At 36.6% G+C, this 24,007-nt stretch overlaps 1 protein-coding gene across 4 annotated transcripts in view; it reads right to left on the reverse strand.

Moving 5' to 3' along the window:
- Positions 1-24,007, reverse strand: part of SMOC2 (SPARC related modular calcium binding 2) — a 131,339-nt gene that overhangs the window by 59,361 nt on the left and 47,971 nt on the right. For 2 of the 4 annotated variants that reach the window (XM_056488282.1, XM_056488281.1), the window contains exons 3-7: positions 16,981-17,087; positions 15,804-15,903; positions 8,562-8,609; positions 4,497-4,580; positions 3,642-3,716 (exon numbers count right to left, since the gene is read on the reverse strand). In XM_056488282.1, the coding sequence (XP_056344257.1) occupies positions 3,642-3,716; positions 4,497-4,580; positions 8,562-8,609; positions 15,804-15,903; positions 16,981-17,087 (414 nt within the window). The remainder of the gene's footprint in view (positions 1-3,641; positions 3,717-4,496; positions 4,581-8,561; positions 8,610-15,803; positions 15,904-16,980; positions 17,088-24,007) is intronic. The other 2 variants (XM_056488284.1, XM_056488283.1) reach the window with 1 other exon arrangement.

The raw sequence follows: 24,007 nt of genomic DNA on the forward strand, positions 1-24,007 counted from the left end.
GGTTTCCTTTGGGTCAACACTATGCTGGATTAAGTATGGCTTGTCTACCATGAAGCTGGCACAAACACTGTATCACACATCTGTGTGCTTCAGATGAAATATGAACTGTTGGGTCAACAAAGAAAGGCAATAATTCCTTTCTGTCTTCTATTTTGGTCATACTGGATTATTAACACAACAAACACCAGTTTTACAACCCCTTTACAGTGCTCATTAAATACACAATCAAGAAATGCATGATCAATGAACATGTAAGTCATTACCACTAAGATACTATTGCATCTTTATGGAAACAGAATATGAAAGCATAATAAAAAGAGAATAGAACGGAATAGTAAATAGGTGAAACTATACTAGAACAATATTCTAACTATTTTTCATCTTAAATTACATTATCACCAGAATCTCTAAGGTCTTTAAGTACCTATGTAAGTATATTACAGGTTATGGATGACTTCTTTCCTGTTTTGCAAAATTAATGTAATTTTACACTAAGTATGGTTTATTCTGTGGTGTACAGATTCTACTGAGAAATTACTGAGTTCTTTAAAGCCTTTCTGAACATTAAAAATATTATCAGTTAAACTCACCCTATTTATTTCTCAGGAAAGTGCTCCCACAACAGACTGTTTGAAAATAACGGCTCTCAAATTCAAGCTAACAAAATGAATTTCAAGTTCCACTGGGCATTGTGAAAAAAATGAAACTACACTTTTTTGTCTATACTCAAACACAAAAAATGGCCTACAAGCTCTGAAAAACATCACACTTTGTTCCCATGAATCCCACCAAATATAAACTGCTGATACAGCAGATGTAGCAAGGAGAGCCTAAGAGATTTACAGTCCAGCCTGAGCTCTCCTTAGGGGACTGAATTTTCCCTGTTAGGTGATGGGAAAGTATCTGCACTGTCTTCTCCACTCACATTAAATTTGCACTGAGCCCTGAAGTTGCAGCAATGTCAATTACTAAGAACATAGTCCAAAATATCCAGTTTCTTCAAGGCAAAAAAAATTCTGTCCTCTGGTCTTCACAAAATATTAAAGCTCTGAAAGAGAAGCACCTGGATTTCCAACCAATTCCAGTGTGGGATTAATCTCACCTAAAGCTCTGACACATTAGTATCAGCTACAGATCTAAACTAGTGGATCTGAAGATCTAGAGATCTAAACTAGTCACCATGCCTAGTGATCTCCAGTTACCTAGTTGGCTTCACAATGCTGGGGGCTGTACAGTGAGCTGGGTGCCTCTCCAGGCTTCCCTGACTGCATTGATTACAGCTCCACAAACTGCAGCAGGAATCAGACACTGAGCTCACAGACAAACACAGGGTAGGCTGCTACATTTTGATGTCTCAATCAGAACTCATAGTGCCCTGTTCAATGTTTATTTTCTATAGCTGCTGGTAAAATTCTTCTGTCAATCTGATATGGCAAATTCCCAATATTTTCTGTGAAATGGAGAAGGAAATGAGGAGTGTGGGGTAGTCATAAAATATTTGCAAAGGCACTGTGCCGTATGTATAAAACATCTCAGCAAAAAAACTATTTGAGCAATGAGAAAAATACTCTATTCTAAGTATGGAAAGAAAAAGTATTTTGAAAATCATCTTCAATGTACCAAAAGAGCTAAAATGGAGATGTTTCTACTCAAATCAGCCACTCTAAACAGAGCTATTTTGCCAGGAGTAAAATTTTGTTCTCAAAAGCTAATAGGTTAAACACCACTCCACAAATGTGTTAAGTGAACAGGAAAGGCCTATTTCTCTGAGCCAACAAAAAGAATATATACTAGAAGGCATTACAGAACATGGATATATAATCCACTGATTTCATGCCCTACATCTGTGAGTCTTGCAAATGCCATTAATCCATGCTAAATTAATTTAGGCTCATTCAGTCAAATGAATGCACTGGAGAACTAATATAAACTAGAATTTCCTGAGCCATTATTTTCTACCATCCAAAATCTGAAATAGTTTTTGCTGATTTTACTGGCTAATTGTAATTGGCAGATCATTTGCAGAATAGTAAAAGCAAACCACTTAATGAGGGGTAAAACAAATTTAATGTACTCATTTGTGACATTAACTCACAAAAACTATTGCCTAAGGAGAGTGACTTCTCAGCTCAAGACATATTTGTAGATGACATGTTGATCATGATACATTAGAACATATATTCAGGTAAAAACTAGTGAGAAGAAAGCAGTAATAAAATAGGAAGTTTTTAAATAGGGTATTTGTATCGTGCCTGAAATTTACTCTTGTAAATATGTCTTTAGATGGACTGCAGGTTAGCAGCTCCCAGAAATAAATCCACCTTTTATATTTTGTCTGTGTGTGTGTGTACATGTGTGTGTCTGTGTGTACATGTGTGTGTGTGTGTGTGTGTTGAAGCTTTGGCTTCCATCAGCTACACTGCAAACTCAAGGAGTCTTGCTTTAGTCTCTGTAAAAATTAAACAAACACATTTCTATACACATATTTTATGCTACAGAAATCCCAAAGGAATTCTGTTCTTGCCTACACTGACTAAAAAAATGACAAATTAAATCTCCAGCATGAAAAGTATTTGCTTCAAACTCGTCTACACTGTTTAAAGTCCTTCCCTTAAGTGCCTTCTGGAAAATCAAGGAGAGAAAAAATTAATAATAATGGCACTAATGTTAAAAATAGCTTGTATAAAGGAATCTTTAAACCTTTTAGCTTATGATGATTGTATTTTCTAAATGTTTTTGGCCCTCAATTCAGTAAAATAATTAAGCACAGTATTTAATGTAAAGCATAACCTCGATTTCTACTGGATTTGAAGCGTGGCTTGGGGTGATTTACTGAATCATAGCCTACATCACTAATGTTCTCTTTCAAACTATAAGTTTTTCCACAGAAATAGAAACCAGGAAGATTCTCTAAAGGTTATCCCACAGAAAGGAAAGAGCAGTGAGAAAGGTATCAAAATTTATCATCCACCAAAGCACTGAATTGATCTGAACACTAAAGAGACTTGAGTCGTAGGAATTCACCTGACATTCCTAGTTCAGGCTTAAAAAGCTCAATTCTAAACAGTGATGAAAATAAGTAAAGCTAGAATTCTACAATTATTTTTAAAAAGCAACATAATTAATTCATATCAAAGCAGTGATGAATTTGCAAACAGCAGGTGACTGATACAGTAAAAAGCAGGTAACAATCTGTCTGATTCCTGCTCACTGACAACTGGCTGCTGATGGGAGTTTGCTGCTTTTCAGATTTGCCTCCTAAGATTTACCACCAGACAAATGTAACCCACATCATCATTTTACAAGCACCCTCTTGCTATATAGCACCCAAAAATAAGCGGATAAAAAAGAGGAAGATAATACAAAGAATGTAAAAAAAAAATAAATATCTGACCCACTAACAGATGCAAATAGGTGTGAGCCAGAGACTTTAGTAGACTAATATCATTTTTGCCAAGTAAAGCCTGGCCAAAACTACTTCTCCAGAAAAGGAACATATGATGCATGAGCTTAGTAAATCATCACCCTGCAAATCATTAAGGCACTATCATACAACCAGAGTGGAAGCACAATGGTTGTTAAAATGGTTCACGCATGTCTTCACAGGAGCTTTGTAAGTAAGGACAACCTAAATTTCTTACCTGAGCTTTTATTGGTTTTGTTCTGTCTACTCTTTACTTGCTCAGTCCATAAGGTAGGATAACGAGAAGCTATATCTAGAAAGAAAAAAAGGCAACAAAAAAAAATTTATAAATTTTAACATTTTTTAAAGTTATTAGCAACTGAAGAGTACATGGCTAGTTTTAAATAAATACGGATCTTAAAAAAATGCCAGACTGGTTTATACTAGGGCAGTTTAGACTATTATTCATGCAAAGGCATAAATAGTCCTTTCCTTATCCTATTTGTACAGAAGATTGAAATAAATACTTTTAGACAAAAATTATGTTTCAATAAAATAAAAATGTGCTACTCTGGACCCAAAATATATAATGGCTGCAGACCAAATTCTGCAAGATTAGCAGTGAGTGATAAGGCAGCTACAACACTGAAAATTGCTTATTTAATAGCAATTAATTTCTCCAGAGGTAAATAAGCCTCACAAAACACCAACCTTAGCAGTGATAATACTAGTCTTTATGCTGAGAATAGAATTTACCCTTTGACTCATTTATTTGAACATAGAGTTTTAATCTGCACTTTGGCTCAAGTTTAAAACCTGTGTCTGCCCTCAGCAGCAACAATTAAAATTGCTGATGTTGGTCTCCACATAGACTCATCTCAAGACTATCACACAAAATTCACTGCCTATAAGATTCTATTGTGTTTGTTGCTCCTGAAAACAGAACAGCTGTTTGCAATTTCTTGCAACCAGCCCAGCAGTTGTAGATGCTCCTAAGATGGCATTTTATGTTGTGGAACACAATCCATATTGTATTGCATTTTGTATTTTGTGTCCATATTGTATGTAATACCACACTGTTCAATTTGCTCACCTTCTTCATCACCTTGAGGCTGAGTCTCCAGCGCGGGAGCTGAGGCATCATCTGAATTCAGAATGGAAAAGATTTGCAAGGAGACTACAATTATGAGAGTAAGCTAAATAAGTGTACATACATGATTGAAAATAATGATTTGCACATAGCCCCGGCCAGTAAACAGTAATTTAAACATTCTTTATAGGCACTACACAGCACAGCACAGTATATTACATATACAGCTATGTTTTATAAATGGATGGGGTTTGAGGTTATGGATGAATTTGTTGCAAGTTGCTCTCTGGAGTGCAATTCTTCATTTCTAATGCTCCACACTTATACCTATAGATTATAAGTGAAAAATCAGCATTTCTAAAGAAATATTTAGCTAAATGTATAGAAGAAGTGAGACCTGTGAAAGTAAAAACAGTCTGGAGATAATGAGTGGCTGCAGACACCTTAAAATCAAAGGTTTTGTTAAGCACAGCAGGATCTATTTAAGAATCAAGTTGATTTTATTAGTAAAATTCACAGATTATATAACCTAAATATTGTTTGCACAACTGTTATCCTCTGGTCAGCATTCTCATCCACCCACTTCCAGCCATTACTGCAAGAAATGACTAGAGGGAAAATTACAGAAACGACAAGATGTGAGTCATTTTAGGTCCAGTAAAATAGAGTGGACCTTCATCCTGGAAAAGAAAAATTAAACATAAAAACTATTTAAATAAGCTTCTGCTAAACAGAGCGGTACCAAAGACCCATCTTTACTTTATTATGTTTTTGTTATTTAAAACTATTGCAGATGTGGTGCAAATATGACTCAGGAGGTCATGCTAGTACATATTTTACAGTCATATTTTCCTGTGGCATGGAGCTAACTCCAAGACCAAGGTGTACTGCAGTAAACAGCATCTTCCGTGCAAAGGTTTTATTACTGTTTCTTGCAGTTTCACAACTGGATCTCGGACCAAAATAGTTTCCAGATTGTTTTCTTGGCATTTTCATGGAAGACAGAATCAAAGGTAACTGAGAAGCTGCTCTGGCATGCAGCCTTACCTGGGTAACAAGGGAGCTTTTAGGCTAACACATTATCTCTCCTTTTCTTCTTGCTACTGCAATTCAGAAGAGTCTCCTGTTCTCTCTGATATCACCTGTTGGGGTTTTTTTTTAATCTGAGTTGTTTTTAAATCATGCAGAGGATTTGGAGTCACTCTGGCCTTTGCCTCTAAAAGTCAACATCTAGGTCACACCAAATACAAATACCAAGTAGATACTGACAGCAGGTAAAACCAAATTTCCAGCCATGGAACAGTGACCTTTATACAAAACCAAAGCAGCAGCAATGGGAGCTTATTTCCAATGCAAAATTATCTAATCAAGGCATAATGATATTTCTTTTAAGAGTGCTCATTCTTCATGTCCACACAAAGGCAGGTTTCTTTGCTCCAATGCTATGAAAGACTGTCACTCCTCATTAGTTTTGCTGGCATTTCTGTGGTGTCCTCTGGGTGGTGGAATAAGACCACTGATTAATTTCAGAGAGGCCATCAAGTATCCTAGTGTACTGAAAATCAAGACATATATTTAGATCATCAATCAGTATGTGATTCAGAAAAACCAAGTACTTCAGAAAGTAACTTATGGTAGGCAGGTATTACTCAGAGCCAAGCCAAAACTTGGGTTTGCATTTAAATGGCACTCTTCTAATAATCTTTTGGTACAATTTGAGTTTGTGACACTTTTAATTTTATGTAATTACCTGAAATTCAGCATAATGTTGCAATTCAGTGATAATCAGCCCAATCAAAATTAGCCTCCTGAACTTTGTTCAAGCAGCATTTAAAACAGTTTCAGTGGTGGCTGTTGTAATACAACATATGTTTAATGGTTGTTATTAATTAGATATCTCACAGACTAATTGCACAATTCTTCCTGGCTGGTACATGCATACCAGTCCATATACGTATATATTTATACATAAACCTGTTTAAATTATGTTTGCTGTCAGAGTTCAGTTACCAAGAACACAGTCCTGCAGTCAGCTAAGAATCAGAAAAAAGGGATGTGATCCCAACTCTGACACCTGTTCTTTTCAGAGTCAAAATATTTTCCTTGGATAGAGGAGAGAACTGTGGGGCCAGAGAACATACTTAAGGGAATATATTTTAAGCTTCATTTCAGTTCAGTTTAATGTTTAAATTTACAAACATGCCAACAAAGCCCCTGATCTCCAACATCTGCAGATGGAATTTTTTTTTTCAGTATTGGAATACCCAGAGAAAGCAGGGTGCACAACTACAAGAGATAGGGCTCATCAGACCCTTATCTATGGGAAATGTTGGAAGGGGAGACTGTCTCAGGTTAAATCTCTGCTGTCTCTTGAGGAGAGTCCTCAAGACCACACCTTGAAGGTCTGAAGCAAGTCCTCTGGAGCACTGAGAACACTGTGAACCAGCCTAAGCTTGCTGGGCTGCAATATGGGCAGACTCTCCTTGCTAGTCCACAGGCAGAGGAAAGAGGAGCAAGAGAGTGTTATGGTTGCTGCAAAAAAAAAATACTGTGCCCTTGCAGGCTGAGCTACAAAATAGGTTTTACTAGGCTGGCTGTGAAGCTGAAGCACAGCTCCATAACTCACATAGACAATATGATACTGATCCCTACTCTGTGATGGTCTCTAAAGAATTTGGGATGTCTCTGACAACATTATTTAAAGCATAAGGCAGTGACCATCTGGAAGAATGGTGAGGAGAAGGAGAGAGCAGCATTTGAGGAGAAGCAGGGATCACCTGGGAACCAGGTCAGAAGCCTTCCATGCTGCAGGCTTGTGCTGGAGAATAAAAACAGGGCATGAGGAAAATGCAGTTGTGTCACTTGAGACACAAATATATGTGGTAAGAAGGGAGATTTGAACAACTGTGTTCACTTCCTTGTTCTGTGACTGCTCATTCAGAGTTCAGTAGTTCAGCCAGCACAGCCACAAACAAAAAAAAAAGGATTCCAAAAAAGTTTTATACATGAGATTGTTCATTCAGTTCAAAGCTGAAAACGAAAGTCCAAACCTGAAGAAAATGGGCAAACTAAGGTTAGTGGAACACAAAATTTGTCTGGAAATACATGAAGGAACAATTTTCCAGTACTTTGTAATTATTAGACTTAAAGAAATACTGATTCTTTTAGCCTAACAGAACTATAGTTTATTTAAATGTTAGGTACACTGCAATATTGCAAAAAGTTCCTGTGAAAAAAATCAAATTATATTTACCATGCACCAAAACGATAGGCATTAACATTAGAACAAAAATGAGTAACTTCTTTAAAATTAATTTATGCAGTGTAACTGACAGAAATATTCCGTAAGTTGTTTTCAGCTGAATCTAAAATTCTTTAAACTGTTAGGAGAGTGCAAACTTTTAATTTTGTTTTGAGCATAGGTATCTCATTGTTTTAAATCTACTAGCGATGTCGTATTCACATCAGAATTTGTCCTGCCAAAAAGATATACATCATGACCTATATCAAACAACAACAACCTTCTGGCCATAAATATAAGCCATCAGATGAATTAATCACAATATAAAGCCAAATACTGGGTCCAAGATGACTCAAGCACTGACTGTTACAGAAATAAAGTGAGAACTCCAGCTCCCAAGATTTTGGAACTGCAAAATGCAGTTTATCCAGCAGACAGAATAATTTGACCTCCAGCAAGAAGTATGGGAAAATATTTCAGAGCATAGATTTGAGAAGGAAAGTTGTCATCCAAGCAGCATTGAATTGCAAAGTCTGTAGGACAGGGACTAGAAATTATAGTGTCTATGCATACATATATATATAAAAATACATGCATATATATGTATACATATATATGTATATATACATATATATGTATGTTTACACTTGTAAGTTTACTAAATATCTGCAATGCAAGCATAAAATTAGTAACATGCATGCATATACATTACATATGCAGCTATAATACATTACAGATTTGTACTGCTAATTTAAATATATGGAAAACCACAGTAGTGTCTCCCACTGCTATTTTAGCTTTTATTTAGGGCCAGCTAAGATATTTACCTGTTTTGCCTGCACCTTCTCGTTGTGGCAGCTTCTCACTCACTGAACCTGTAATTGAAAAAAGGAATTAACCAGAAAAATATTATTTTTACTTTTAATATGCCATCTAAGAAACACAGCTTTAATTATTCATTTTTGTACATTACAGCAATAAATATCAGCAAATTCCTTTGCAAACCAAAGGTTTTATCTTTGCCTGACCTCTGCATTTGTGCACAACCCATACACTGCCAGACTCCACTTCTTGGCCAACATAAGATCAGGGAAAGAGGTAGCATTAAACTCTACATAGACACAAGTCCAAGAAAATGCTCGTGTGCTGCAGGATGACCCTTTCCCTTCCCCAGCAAGGACAGGCTCTGCAGCAAGGAGCATCACCCCAGAGCCACTCCCTTGCTTTCCCAATAGGTGAGAAAGGAGTCAAGATGATTACAAGAGATGGGTTTTAACAGCTTATTCTACCAGCCTGGACTCCAACTCAACCAAGAATCTAGCCTTGCTTTCAAGCCATCAAGAAATGGAGAATCCATTGCTTTTCTTGGTAATTTTTCAAGGAGGCAATTGTCCTTAGGATTTGAAATAGAAATCCTTCCTTATTTCTTGCTTATGTGTGATTACATCAATTTTTATGATTCTAATTACTAGACACTTCTTGACAATTTATCTGTCTCTGCTGCATTAAAAATCACCTTTGAAAGTGGTATATTTCTCTCTGAAGAGCCACATGGAGTGATCAAATTTTAAAAACACAAAGTCTTTCAATTGCTACAACACAATCTCTTCTTACATACACATGCTATAATTAAAAGAAAAACACCAAAAAAACACTCATCTGACACATCTGACAGATGCTTATATGAAATAATTTAGCTGCCTTAATTTTCTTTATTTACTCCCCCTGGAATAACTATAATCTCTCTATCAAAAAGAAAAAAAAAAAAAAAAAAAAAAAAAGGAACCCAAACCTTGAAGCATAAGAGAATCCACTAAATCACAAGCCTTGATTACCATGCTGACCTTGTGACCATGCTGATGGTTACTTCAGCAGGAAGTTTAGACAAGGAGTCTGCCAGAAGTAAGATGCCTAACATTACAAATCAGTCCTGCTGATTTTAAAGCTTCCATAAAAGAATACATGGCAATGTAGCCAAGCTAGTAACCTTCTGATAAATTCAGCTCTTAATCCAGCTTTATATATCCATATTACCACTTTATAGATCCATATTAAAATATTCTTGTTTAGACTTGTTTCCTTTTATGGCAATAGTGTGTTTTAGTGTGTTTTCATTATACTATGTTTGAGTCACCAGACACTCGATAAACTTAGTGATGCAGGAGTATTAATTGAGGCAGGAAAAATAAAATTGCTATCATTATAGGAATTATATCCAAGAGTGTTTGCTCTAAATGGGCTCCAATACTAATGTCCTCTTGAAGAGAAGGCATATTTTGTATTTATGCTGAAGTTTTGGTGCTTAGCTTGCATTTGATAAAAGGCTCAGCTTGAATTCAAATAAGATGTTCCAGTGTTCGGAAGTACTACATACAAAATTACAGGTTTTTCTAATTGCACTAAATACCAGTGATCCAATCTTTCCTCAAATTTCATCCAGCTACTATTAACTCTGTAGTTTCTGAATTTCATTTTGGTGCACAGGCTTATAATTATAATTTTTTTGTAAATCCAGATACCTTAGGCCTGACTCTCAGTCACAGAAGCATTTTAAACAGGCTTTTCATTTGTGAATAGAAATGATGTTTGGCACCAGTGTTGTCTCTCTATGTACATTTGAACTATCAGTATAAACTGAAATCCCTTTATACATAAATAATTTAACACATTGGTGAAATTTATATAATATCCCACATCTTAAACTAAAAGCAGAAAAATCTTTCCAGATGCATTCAGATTACTTCATGTATATGAAAAATGGTAAAAATTACTAAGTCTGGGAGAATTGAGCTTAATTTCTTTTTTTACCTTAAATTTTCATGGAAAATTAATAGACGGAGGAAGAGAATAGCATTAACTAGTATTAAAAACTAGCTTTATCATACCTAATCTAATTTCAGTAAGAAATTAGATTAATTCTATGAAAATTAGGTTTACTGGGCCAACATTAATTTTTTTTAATACTCTTAGGAAGACAAAACAAATATTCACAGAATTTCCTATAAAAGAAAACTAGCATCCTTCATATAGTTCCACCTGAAATTTCCAATTTAGGCAGCACAAACTTTTCTTGTTGTCTCCAATGTGTATCTTTTTTCTATCTTGAGTTTGTATCTTTTTTCTACCATTGCCTGAATATATTTAAGCTAGAAGCGTGTCTAGTTTAAGTGGTGATAGAAAGTTGCATTTGCAAGTCTTTAGGAAATTGTGTCTTCAATATGATGATGAATTCTCACATTTTCAACAAAACCAACTTATAACATCTAAAAGTTAGGCAATGCAATTGGCTTCCAAGTTTTACACAGCAAGCAACCAAATCACCACATAAATAAATATCCTTATGGAATGATAGAGGACGAGGAGGGATATTAGATTCAGCAGCATTACTTTAAGAGGAAGAATTTAGCACCATTCAAGCTTCTGCACTTGCTTAGTCATCTATCTATTTATGATTCCGTTGTTTGGGGTTTTTTAAAGCAGGCATATCCATGCCTTAGTTTATTGCAAACCTCACAACTCCATCTAATTTCACTCTAACAGCATCTGAGTTTTTGGTTTGTGATTACAGCATATCCATTTTCTATAATGCTGATCATATGGAACTGGGCTATTTAAAAAAAAAAGAAAGTGAAAGCCTATTATTATCTAGTTTGCATACTGATTTCTGATCTCCTACTAAAGAATATTTGATATATAATGAATGCAGATATCAGGAAAGGCAAACTCCCTCTACTATTCATATCTCACCTATAGCTGTGTCTGACTGTCTACATATAGGCAAGGTACTATGTATGAGGACAAAATATCTAGATGAATCAAAGATGGATATTTTCCTCCAGCTAAAAAAAACACATTTAATGTAAATTTTAAAAGTTTATTGCCTTCCCAAATATATTTTTCCATCATATTATCTGATCATAATACTATACTGGAAGACTTCTGAATTTCTAAAGATACTTGTACTTTGGCCACAAAAGGTGATTATGCCATCTTAATCAAAAGGCAAAAAAACTACATCAAAGGAGAATAAAACATGTCTCCAAACCTCTGCAATCTCTTTGGCAGGAGCCCAGCATATTTAATAGGGCACAAACTCCCAACAATAGGCAAAGATTGCATTTTCCAATGATAATACAACACCTGCTTCTCAACTTCTGCCCCATTTCTCAGGACTCCCTGCCTGTGGAATTTCTGTAGTTTCCTGCAATGCTGATAACAGAGATGGAGAGTTATAAAAATGTCTTTTTTAATGTCTGGTGTTCTTTAGTGAAAGTACTGGGAGACATTCATCATTTTTAAGGAGCTTTCTTTTTAATGCTGTCATGGGAATGTGTTTGATTTACTGTCCCTCTCACCATTGCTCCTGCAATAGTGGAGACTATTTTCATGGAGTGGAACAGCATTTTGAAATTTATCATGTGTGTCTTAGCAGTATCAAATGTTGACATGGGAAAAACTGAAAAGGATGGAAGAAGAGACTCTTTTAGGTAAAGATATAGTAATTAAAACAAAAGTTTACATAGAACACATGGGAAGTTCTGCATTTTTAAATTCTGCTTATGATCTTCATCCTTCCACATCTTATGTCTCTTTCACAAAAAGCAGCTTAAATAAGAGCAACAAGAACAACTCAATGAGCAAAGAAATGGCTCAGGAAACTGTTTTTGATATGTAAAAAAATATATATGGGACACTTTTTTGCCCTGAGATAACTTTAGGAAACACTGTGTTATTCATCTAACCAACCTTAACAGTTAGGGAAATGTAGAGGTTGTTTTGCATATCCAGTATCACACAGCAAATGGGAAGCATGGATAGGGGTTGGAATTGCTAAACCAAACTCCTAACTGCCCATCCTAAATTCTGCTCTCTAGTTCCTCTATTAAAATTCAAGTTCTTCCAGACTGCCATGTCCTTCTTTCTTATTTCTGGGCATTCACCAAATGTAGTTCCATGGGGGGAAAATGGAAGGCAAGAAATTATCCCATAATTTCAGAACAGCACGGTTGATCAGACACATATTTGAACCTTATCTGAAGCTGCTGAAGAACTAACCTAAAACTGAAAATGAACTGAATTTCCATTAAAGCAAGAAACTTTCATACCCTCCATGGTAGCACATTACCTATAAGAAAATCATTAGAAAAGCATCTTAATTGTCTGTACAAATCTTCCTTTAAAGGAAAAAGGTGGCAAAAGTGATCTTGGGAGAAAAAGGCAAACTGAGAAATTTGTATAAATGCCTTTGAAATACCAATAGCATCCAGCCTGGGGAATACACAGAAGCAGTGAAAATACAGTGCTGGTGTCAGGATGCCATCACTGCAGGAGATCTGCCTGCAATCAAAAATATCAAGGCAATATCAAAAATAGCAAGGCAATTCCTGCATCAAGGCTAGCAAGACACGGTGTATTAGACTAACAAGGGACAAAAGTATTGGCAGAAATGGCATCTCTGCAATACTAGCTGAAACAGGGATATTTCTACACAACTGCAGTTGACCCACTAAAGCTTTGGTTGTAATTCCTGTGCACAGTCATACTAAATAAAAAAGTACAGAAGGGAATCAAAAGTGATCTGGAAAACATCAACACTCTTGTGAGGAAAAAAAACTTCAACTCTGTTATCCTAAACAGATGGCAATTTTGAATATATACTTGGAAATGGGAGAAGGATGCAGTTGTGCATCAGATTTTCATTTTGCAATATATGAACTAGGTTTTGCTTTATTATACACCATAACTTTCTGAGAAAATCTGTAGCTGTCTTCTCTGTTGAATGAGAAAGTTTTTCCAGATCTCTCAAAACTGAGTCTTTAGCCAATACCACTGCAAAATTCCCTAGCTTTTCAAGTCTTACTTCCAAACTCTGCTGTAGCTGGACTTCTTTCCTGAGGGACAAAGGAGAATTGATGAACAGTAAAACACGAGAACACCAATACAAGCAGGAGACAAAATGTGCAGAGATAATTCCACAGGGTCTCATAACAACTGAAAAATTACCCACAATCTTTCCATGGATCAAAATCAGACTGAATACTCACCTGTGTCCTGGAGCAGTTTATTTATTTCTGAGTTATTAAATTCAATTTGAGTACTATTATGACCTTCACCTCAGCATTTCTGTAAAAATAACTTCCCTTCCCATCCCTCCAAAAAGACCTGAAGCAGTCTGGCAGATTATCTGCTAGGCACATGAATGTATCTTTGAGAGGAACTAGGGTTAGGTTCCTCTAGAGATACAGAATAATTCTCATGTTAATTGATCAATTATCTGGGAGCCACACTGCAGTAATACCAGTACAAATACAAAAAGTGAAAATATAGCAGATAATTCAACAACATTTTGAGCCAAAATAGTGTAATGTGTTATAAAACAATTATTTACTGAACTTTCAGCATTAGCACAACCCTTTTTTCACTGGTGTCAGTGAAAGGACAGGCAGGGAGGAAGCTAAAAATGGAATTTGCAGAGAAAGTAACAAAGGTGCACTCTCAGAGAAGCCCTGTCTATGGACATGCAAAAACATCTCTACTCAAAATTACACTGAAGTACGAAATTGCTCTCCTAGCAATTACAGAATGGTTTGCAAGAGACTTTAAAGTTCATCTCATTCCAACCCCCATGCCAGGGGCAGGGACACCTCCCACTAGACCACGTTGCTCAGAGCACCATCCCACCTGGCCTTGAACATTTCCAGGGATGGCACATCCACAACTAGAGAAGACACACCCATGTCTTCTGAAGATGCAGATCATTCATAAATGATAATGACACTAAAATGAATATGACTGTACATTTTTCTCTATGTTAAGGTTTCTGAATATTTTATTATTTTACTATTTTACTATTTTACTATTTTTCACAATTGAGTCTTGCTTCACATTGATTTTTCAGACTGGATTTAAAAAAATATTCTGAAGAATATTATTTCTAGATAAAGTTTACCTACAGGCAAGATGTGGAAAGATTCTGCAAGTCACTTTAACTAGAAAGACTGTAAAAATAAAAACAACTTTCTATAAACTATACTGAAACTTGTGTAGTGATCCCTTCCTTCCTCTATCTATTTATTAAAAGCAACAATGTTGTGCTTGAATGATTGAAGTAGATCAGGACAGGTGAATTCCCTGATTCAGTTTCTTTTTCAGCTTCATTCACACTACAGGATTGGCTTTTTAAAGCTATTTCTTCCATTTTCTGACAGAGAATGATGCTGCAGCACAAATAGTTGTGTTCAAATATTTGTAGAGCTATTTCTGTACCATTCTCCCTACCTCAAGGGATGTGCACAGTGATTCTCACAACCATTGATACACTTGGGATTTATATTTATCATCAGTGTTAATAAAATAGGGTCAGAAGCAAACCCCTGAAAAACAGAACCTGTTAACTGTCCTGATGAAAGCCAAAAGGCAGCAGGCAAGGCAGTGAACTGGACTTGCCAGCTAATTTCTACAGGCAGTTTTTTTCATTTTGCTCTAATGTTTTTATTTTATTCTTATTTCTCCTCTGGATTTGGTCACTCGTGGAATGTTCTGTGGGAGTTCTTTCATTGGGCTATATTATAAATAGATGTTCCCACTACATTTTTTCCTGTATTCTGAATATTTGAATTATCAAAAAATGCAAATCCCTCTGAAATGTTTCTGCAATGAGTTTATGGGAAGAGTTTATAACATAAAGTGCTATATCAGCAATTCAGTCACCTGGGTTTGTATATGGACACATAAATATGGTATAAATGACCATTGCAGAAAACCTTCAACAGCTAGAGTAACATACAAAGCTGATGCACCCCAGAATAACAGGAAGGCTTAAGGTGGGAGTGACCTCAGACTTCATGCACAACCACATGAAAAATTACACCAACTTTCTCAGAACCTCATCCAGTTCAATTTTACCAAACCCCAAGGATGGGGCATCCGTAGCTTCTGCCATCATCTGTTTCTGGGCTGAGCCACTCTTCCAGTGAAAACTTCTTTTCCTTAAGTCTAATCAGATGCCACAGATAAACTCTGCTGTTGATGACATACTGCCATAACCCAGCCAGACAAACAAGATTTACCTGGGCAGCGGGGAGTTTTGTGGGCCACAGCAGTACCACTGATAGGACGGCCATTGGGAGTGACACACCAGCAGTATCCAGTGTAACTATGGCACTGAACCTGTCAGAAACAACAAGAACCATGTGCAGCTTGTCAGACGTGTGCCTGTTATCCCACAGCAGTCCTGGCAAGGGAGTACAGAGACTTATCCAGCAAACTGTATTGACAAAACCTAGAACAGACCACAGGGGGCCCGTCTCAGTCTAGACACCATTTTTTAACATAAAGCACATTTCAAGCTAAGTGTGGTAGGTCCTTCAGAATCAAATGGAAAACTACTGAAATATGGGGTTGTTTACACCCTGTCTTAGACGAGTATGGTGCAGGTGTTATAAAAGCCTCACAAGGAAGTTCCTCAAGGGACACATAAACTGTTCCTGAAACAAGCAATCCTGAATTTTTTCCCACATAGAGAACATATTGTTCCAACCTCTGAAGGAGCAGGACAGAGTGCTTCTGCCAGCATTATTCATATCCCAAGCTGTCAGAAAGGAAACTCTTGGAATTCCATTTAGAAATCAATTGCATTATATTTTCTAAGGGCCAATATCACTTTCCTCATCATGTGTCTTCTGCACAACTCCAAGACCAAAATGCAGTACACAGGGGACAGAAGGTGATCATGACTGGAATATATACCTAAGGATAAGCTTCTAACTGTGTTCCTTCTGAATTCTGTGATCTAAATAAATTAGTCTCAGACTACATGCTTGTGAAGAAATTCAGCAGAGGATAAAGAAGAATCCTGTATGATTCATGATTTAGCACTTAAGATATGGACTCCAGTTGTAAGAATTCTGGTTCAAATCAGGAACAGATCACAAATTCCAAGCATTTTACCATCTGATGAGTATTCAGGGGGCTACAAGAATGACTCAGCTGCCTCATCCTAGAAGAACAGGGAGTGTATTACACGAACAGTGGTAATGTTTGGCTCTTTTGCTGGCCAAAAAAAGAGAACAAGGACACAACACATAACACAGATTTTCCTTCCATTTTTTTTGTTGCGTTGGCACAAATTACATTTAATTTTGAAATTACATTTCCCTTCATTACATTTGTCTCTTCCTCACCCTTTTCAAACACACATACTCTGACTTTCCAGTCATGCAAGACACTGAATGAAAAAATTTCAACCTGACTATATGTGCCGTCATCATTGCATTCTGGGATAAACACTTGTTGAAATTCTTTGCGAGCTTGTTCTTGGGTATACTTCCTCTCAGCCACACACCTGGAAACATCTAGAGAAAGGGAAAAGATAAGTCAGTTGGAGGATGCCATATGAAGAAAAGATAGGTGATCATCTATATTATGAAAAAGACAACTCTGAGACTCAATACAAAGATAACTGGAATTTTAATAAATGAAAATGTATGATCAATTTGCTTATTTTTAGGGAAGAGAACCAATGAAGGCAAATAATTTCTGGACAATAATCATAATAGGGAAATGAAATGCAGAGATGCCTGGACAGACAACCTTTCTGTTCCAAATGCCACCAAGGAGCAGAAGCCCAAACAGGGCTTTCCTCTCAATGTAACACAGCAGCAGCTGCCACACTGCACCCCACAATACTATTTCAGAGCTGGTGGCAGTAACAGCTTTCTAGTGCTTCAGGAAAGGCAAAGGAGGCTGCAGGAGCACAGTTGTCTTGTACTTTCTACTTACTGCAGTTAGGCAGCAACTTCAGCTGTGACTACAGACTGGTAAAATACACATACATATATTGTACGGTGCAGGGACTTATTGGGAAGGCAATTAAATAATAATTTTGGACATGAACGATTCATATTATGCTAAAATTTAATGTGACAGCTTATGATTTAACCATGGGACATCAAGTCTACCACATGGTCCTTTTTTGCCCACTGTGAATTTTCTTGCACAAACTCCTTCATTACTTGGTATTAGTCTCTGTACAGGAGACCAAATATCAAACCAGTCAGCTTTAATTCGGTGGAGTTTCTATTGTCTAATAAACAATATTGTCTACTAAACACACTTTATTTCAGTTAGGCAACCAAGAACTTAAAAAAGACACATAACATAAGCTGTTGTACCTTTTACACCACAAATTTTAGCATGTTGCTGATGCAGCATCAGAACTTCAGAATCTGCTTGAGCTAAGCAATTTCAGGAAAAATGAGAATACCAGAAAAGCCTAAGGTAGTTTTAATGATTTCAAGATGTGACTGGAACATCTGAATTAGAATTATTTCAAACATACAAGCAGAGAAATTTGTTGCTTCTGATCCCTGTTTGGTTTAAAGACTGTTTGACAGAAACTGGTTAATCCCATTTTAAGGCTAAAACTGTGAGACAGGGGTATTGTGGTGATTCATGAATGCTTGTGCAGTTCTTCAAAAGCACGGGGACAGCCTTTCTAGTCCATGCAAGCTGAACAGAATCTGAACCACTGTTCAGGCAACAGCACCTGACAAAGGTTTGCAACCCTAGGAGCATACAGGTGAGCCAGCTGAATTCCCAGTCCCCCAAGCACCCCCTCTGTGCCAGTATGATCCAGACATATATCCACAGAACCAGCTTGGAATGGCAGAAGTTCCTTTTTCTCGGGTAAATCCTTCACCTGTCACCTCCACTGAGCTCTAGACAACTCACCTGGCAACATTAGCACTACAAAATCCCTTCAATCCCTTTAATCTGGCATAGAAGTGTAGCATAAAGAAGACAGAAAATTAGCATCTGCATTCTGACAACAAAATTGGGGCCCCTTAATTCTAATCTTCCTATTTCCCTCCTGTTCCTGGATTCATGTGCACTAGTTCTGTGTGTGTTACTTTACTCTTCTCAAAGGAGCACTATGAGAGTTCATGTTGCTAATATGCTCCAAACACAAATAGTTTCACTTTGAAAAACCATGTTTCAGTCTTAGCATTATTAATTGTATCATGCTGTTTCAGGAGGGATACTCACAGAAAGATGCAATGATACCTGAAAGGAACATAGAAATTCAAGCACCCAGAAATGTGAGAAAGAAAAATAATAAGGAACCGAATTAATTTGTACTATGGCACTTTAATAGTTTGTTTCTCCAAGGGAGAATTATAGCCAATGTACTGTGCAGCTCAGGTAAAATCTGTTAATGTGTGCACTGCTGAAGTGGTTTTTTTTGGGGGGAAAAAAAAAATTAAGCAAGCTTTGGTGTTGTAAGCATTCTTCTGAGCATGGTTTGGTTACACAGTGCTTAATAACATGTGGTTTTAATGTAGCTAGTATTTTAACTGAAAATAAATCACTCCTTTGTTGGACCTCTGTCCTCGTTTTTCTAGAATGACATGTGGTTTAAATGTCTAAAAGGAAAAGTGATATAAATTCCATCACATAAGGTCTCTGGTATAGTACCAGCAGGGTTGTAAATTATCTTCAGTAGTTGAATTATCATGAAAATATGCCAAGAAGAAAGAGAAGTTCTCCAAAACTGTCCACCACTTGTTCCTAAACAGCCTGATACCCAAAAGGCCTCCTATTCATGGATGATCTAATATGCTTTAAAATCAACAGTCACCAAATTTATTGGAATATAAAATTCACATTTGAAGTCTTATTTTGTATTATATAACCATGGAAACACTTTAAACCTGTTAGGCATTACTGTGCCTCAGTATATGCAAAATAAAACCACAAGGAAGACCTCTTATCAAGCATCTGAAACTATGTAAAGTCAAAATATTATTCCCAGTTCTGTTTTTTTCTTATTTTACGAAGTTACTACTGCAGAAGAATAATTATGACACAGATTTGAGGTCCAAACCTGATAGAAGAAATGTAATTGGGTGATCAAGATAAAAAGAAATATAAAAAGATTCATACTTAGAATAATAATTTAAAATATTAAATTATTAATTTGGAGGAGGTAAATTCCTTCAAAATAAAAAAGAGATGACTGAAGAGAAAGAAGTATTTTCAATAAATTTGTAAGATTACACCATCTGATCATCTGCCTCCGTGGCCTGGTTGCAATGCCTTAAAAATCTGTTGCATAACTTGCAGCAATTTTTCCAAAGAAAAAGAATTCAAGACATTAAAGGGCTATACATTAATGCAAAGTAACAACAGACAAAGGATGAAAAAAATTATTTAGACTGGGAGAAAGGCTGAAACATGAGCTCACATCAGAATACCAGACAAGAGATTGTTGTAGGGAAACCTTACAGCTCCTAACAAGCAAAAATAAGAGATGGTGACATCCTAATCCATAGGGAGAAAACCCTTCCACATGGCCACTGCTCATGAGCATTCAGCAAAGGCAAATCTGGGACTCACAAAGTCTCCTTTGAGTGCACCAGACACTTGTCTGCAGGCCCTCTGTGCACCCAATAGCAGTGCAGGTAATGAAAATGCCTCACATGAATCTCACATTAATAGGATGAGTCTAGACTTACGTGGTTTGCCAGGATTTCATTTACAGTAATGAATCTATCAATAAATACATCTAAGGGGATGGGTACCAGTACAGTCTCTCACACAGAGATCCAACTTTGCTATTTATCTAGGACAGGAACCATTCAGACCAGGATGGACCCTGAATATTTTGAAATGAAGACCAAGAATGAAAGGTTGTAGGACTGACATAGTACATTTGGGCTGATTAATCAGCCCACAGCTTTTGACTTTTCAGCATTGCCCCTAACAAAAGCAAGCTAAACTCTTAGGGGGTGAGCAGTGTCCCTCTGGTGATAAACCTGAGAGCAGAGGGGACTCTGAGGCTGCAAGGTTTTGGAAGGATGAAAAACACTGTGTAATGCTGCAAAGCTTTATTATTTTTTTTTTTAATCTGTTTTTCTTTAATCTTTTGGAACTTTCTAGTGGAAAAATAAGAGGCTTGAAACTGTTATTGGTTTCTTACTAGAATTCCCACTATACTTTATTTCTCTTCCTAACTGAAGTATTAATAAAGAAGCCAGCAGGCTAAAGTTGGATTCTGGTATATAACCTGGTGAAAACCATTAGGTTCTAAGACCTGATAAAATCTGGCTGAAATGCAGCCTAATTTGCCTGTAGTCATAAAATGAGAAGGACTAATTTTGCAGATATGCAGGTCCAGCTGTAATGTGGAATTGTGTCAATGACTAACTCAGTGAGACTTTATCCTCTCAACTCCAGGTAAATGGGCTTTTACATCCCACAACCTTGTGGGGAATTGGAGAAAAAAAAATCTCCTGGGACTCTGCCAGCTGTCAAACTGGATTGGTACAAGGCTCATTGCATTTTAGCACAGTAGTGCTGGCCAATGTGTTGACTGCACCTCTGTGACTTAGCACCAGGACTGCAAAAGCAACCAGAGGTTTAATAAGACAAACACATGCTGAGGAGTACTACAGAAGACAAAAATGGGTGTATGGGAGTGGACAGAAATACACAGAACTTTAGAGAGCACAGAGTTGTAGCTGTTTGGGCAGGTCTTTCTCAATTTCCCTGGTGACAGTTCTGGCTTCCAAGGGAGACCAGTGACCAGAAACCACAAGCAAAATAAAAAGTCATCTTAATTTTGATCTGAGTTTCTCTGCAACAGGGAAAACTTTCACCTATTAAGTGAACTGGTGCCACTACATTGCTGCAGGATCTTCCTGAGATAGCACTGAAGTCAACAGGAAATTCTGGAAATAGAGTTAACCTCACAAACAGCACCAGCCTGACTTGGAACTAAGCTCATTTTATGCTTTATTTCCAACAGTACAGCTCCAAAAACATGGAGCTTCAGGGAAGAAACACACACCAACTTCAACTCTGCTGGCTAATCCTTGAATAATATATCAAACAGAGGGAAGTTTATTACTGCAAAGTAGAATTTTATCATTATAACAATGACACAAACTCGTCAAGGGTGTAAACAGCATCTCTAAGGTGACATTCAGTACGACTGATTTACAGGAATTTTGGGGCTCTACAGGGAGTTCTAACCCAGATTCTCTCATGGAAAAGTAAACAGCTTGCCAAAAGTATAGATAAATCTCCTGTAAAGGTTTCAATTTAGTTCACCCAGTATTTCTTGTTTTTCTATATATTGCAGTAAGAATAAAAATATCTTTCTTAGTCCTAATACATGGAGCAAACTTTGCTTGCTTTGCAAGAGATGATCATGATTGACACAACCCTGTTATATATTTATGCAAAAAATGCACTTCATCCTTTACTTAGTTCTTATAGATGGAATATTCTGTTGAACATATCAGAAACATTTACTACTTTGTAAAAACTATATATAAAGTAGTTATCTTAATCATTTGAAGGTTTCTTTGAGTTTCCCACAGTCAGTCAGCTGTTCTTACACTAAAGAGAAAGCTTTTCTTAAGTCACATAGATGTGAACAAGCAGACCTAGTGCAGACACACATAATCCAATGACCTTTCACTGTTTCCCTTTGCACATTGATTTTGCCAGAATACCTTTCTACACTTGTCCTTAAACTTAGAAACATGCAGTGCAACAAGCTATTTCAAGTTAGCTGCTCACCTGAGCAATTTACTGAACTGTCCTAACAACAAACCAGAATTTATTTCTGCTTCTGTGCTTCTTTCCCACTGCTATACCCTTTTGGTAACTGGTAATGATATAAGTCAAACAGTCTTAATTTGCAGTTAATTTAGCACAAAAATCTTCTTCAGAGCACAAGACACCACTTGGTTTATATGGAATAAACCACTCATGAAAATTTCCCATTATATTTGACCCAGGTCAATGTATATTATAAAAAACTGATCATGTCTAACAGCAAAGCAGATAAAAAGCTGTAGCCTCTAGTGATAGGAAACACGTAGCAAACTCTACATGCTGAAAGTATCAGTTTTAAAGATGCAGAGATATTAGCCTCTTGGGTTGGAAAGGATGTCAGCACAGACATTTAGCCTGACACAGACATAAAATAATGACTTGCTGCTTCGTGACAAGAGCTGGCCAACTCTTTCACTATTTATTTTTATAGCTGCTTTCTGGATTCAAACAAAACAGCAGAGAAATCTTAGCCTCAACTCTCCTCTACTGGCATCTAACAGACAGAGCCAGGCAGTGTGGGGTTTCTTTGTTGTTTTCTTTTTGCTTTTGCTTTTTTTCCCCTCACATTTTGCAACCACGTAGCAATTTAGATATCTAAGCTCTAAGATAAAATAAGGAATGCTGTGCTGGATTCTCTCTTGGCACACTATTTCAGTTTGCTAAGAGTCACATTTAGAAAGACACAGTCTGATTAGAACTGAAAAAAATACTTCAAGAAAAACTAAAGCACAGCTTTCTGATTTTTTAGAAGCCAAAGGCTACACTAGGCTTTCTGAGAAGAGCAGAGACTTGATCATTTGGAGAAATCTAGTTTGCATTGAAAAGGTTTGTAACTGTTTGTGGTTCCTATTCTTCAGTGCAGTATTATTGCTTTAGCACTCTCCACTTGTTTTAGGACCTTCATTTTTATATGAGATCTGAAATTCAAACTGAAAATACAAGACCAGAAATTAAAACTCCACAAAAAAAAATCCCTAAAAGATTACTTTCAAATCAAATTTCTGTAATGAATATTTGGTTTTATGAAGACTCATTTTTTGTGCATAAGAATGCCCTTACCTGCCTTTTTTCTGTGCAGTCTGGCTTCAGCAAATTCTGCTTGGAGAAATATTATCAATAAAAATTGATAATTTTAGAAAGAGATAAAGTCCATCTCCAGAAAATTGTGGATACCATACCACTGTTACTTGTCTTGTACAGTAAGTATCACGAGATACATTTAAAAGAGCAAAGAATATTCCACAAAAATATTTCAAACATACTCAAAACTTTATTCATTTCCATTGAATATTTACTAGAACATATAATCAGAAGCCAACTCCATTTGCTTTAAGAGATAACATAAATTTTAACTTAGTAGATACCTTTTTCACCAAGATGTTGAATATTTTGTTTCTCAACACTTTTACTACAGTGGCTTGATGTGTAACATCTTGACACATAATATAAATGAAGACTCAAAACCAAAATGAGGTTGTGGCTGACAAGTGTTTGTACCAGGATTGCCAGCATCATAGTCTGGAAACTTGCAGCCACCCTACAGAATAACCACAGTGTCTGCAGTGAGAAAATATGTCTGTAAAAGGAGATAGCTCCTAGCTGAAAGTATTTTAAGACAAAAATCTGCCATATAATCAATCAATCAATT

This window comes from Oenanthe melanoleuca, chromosome 3 (genome assembly GCF_029582105.1).
Source record: "Oenanthe melanoleuca isolate GR-GAL-2019-014 chromosome 3, OMel1.0, whole genome shotgun sequence".
NCBI lineage: Eukaryota > Metazoa > Chordata > Aves > Passeriformes > Muscicapidae > Oenanthe > Oenanthe melanoleuca.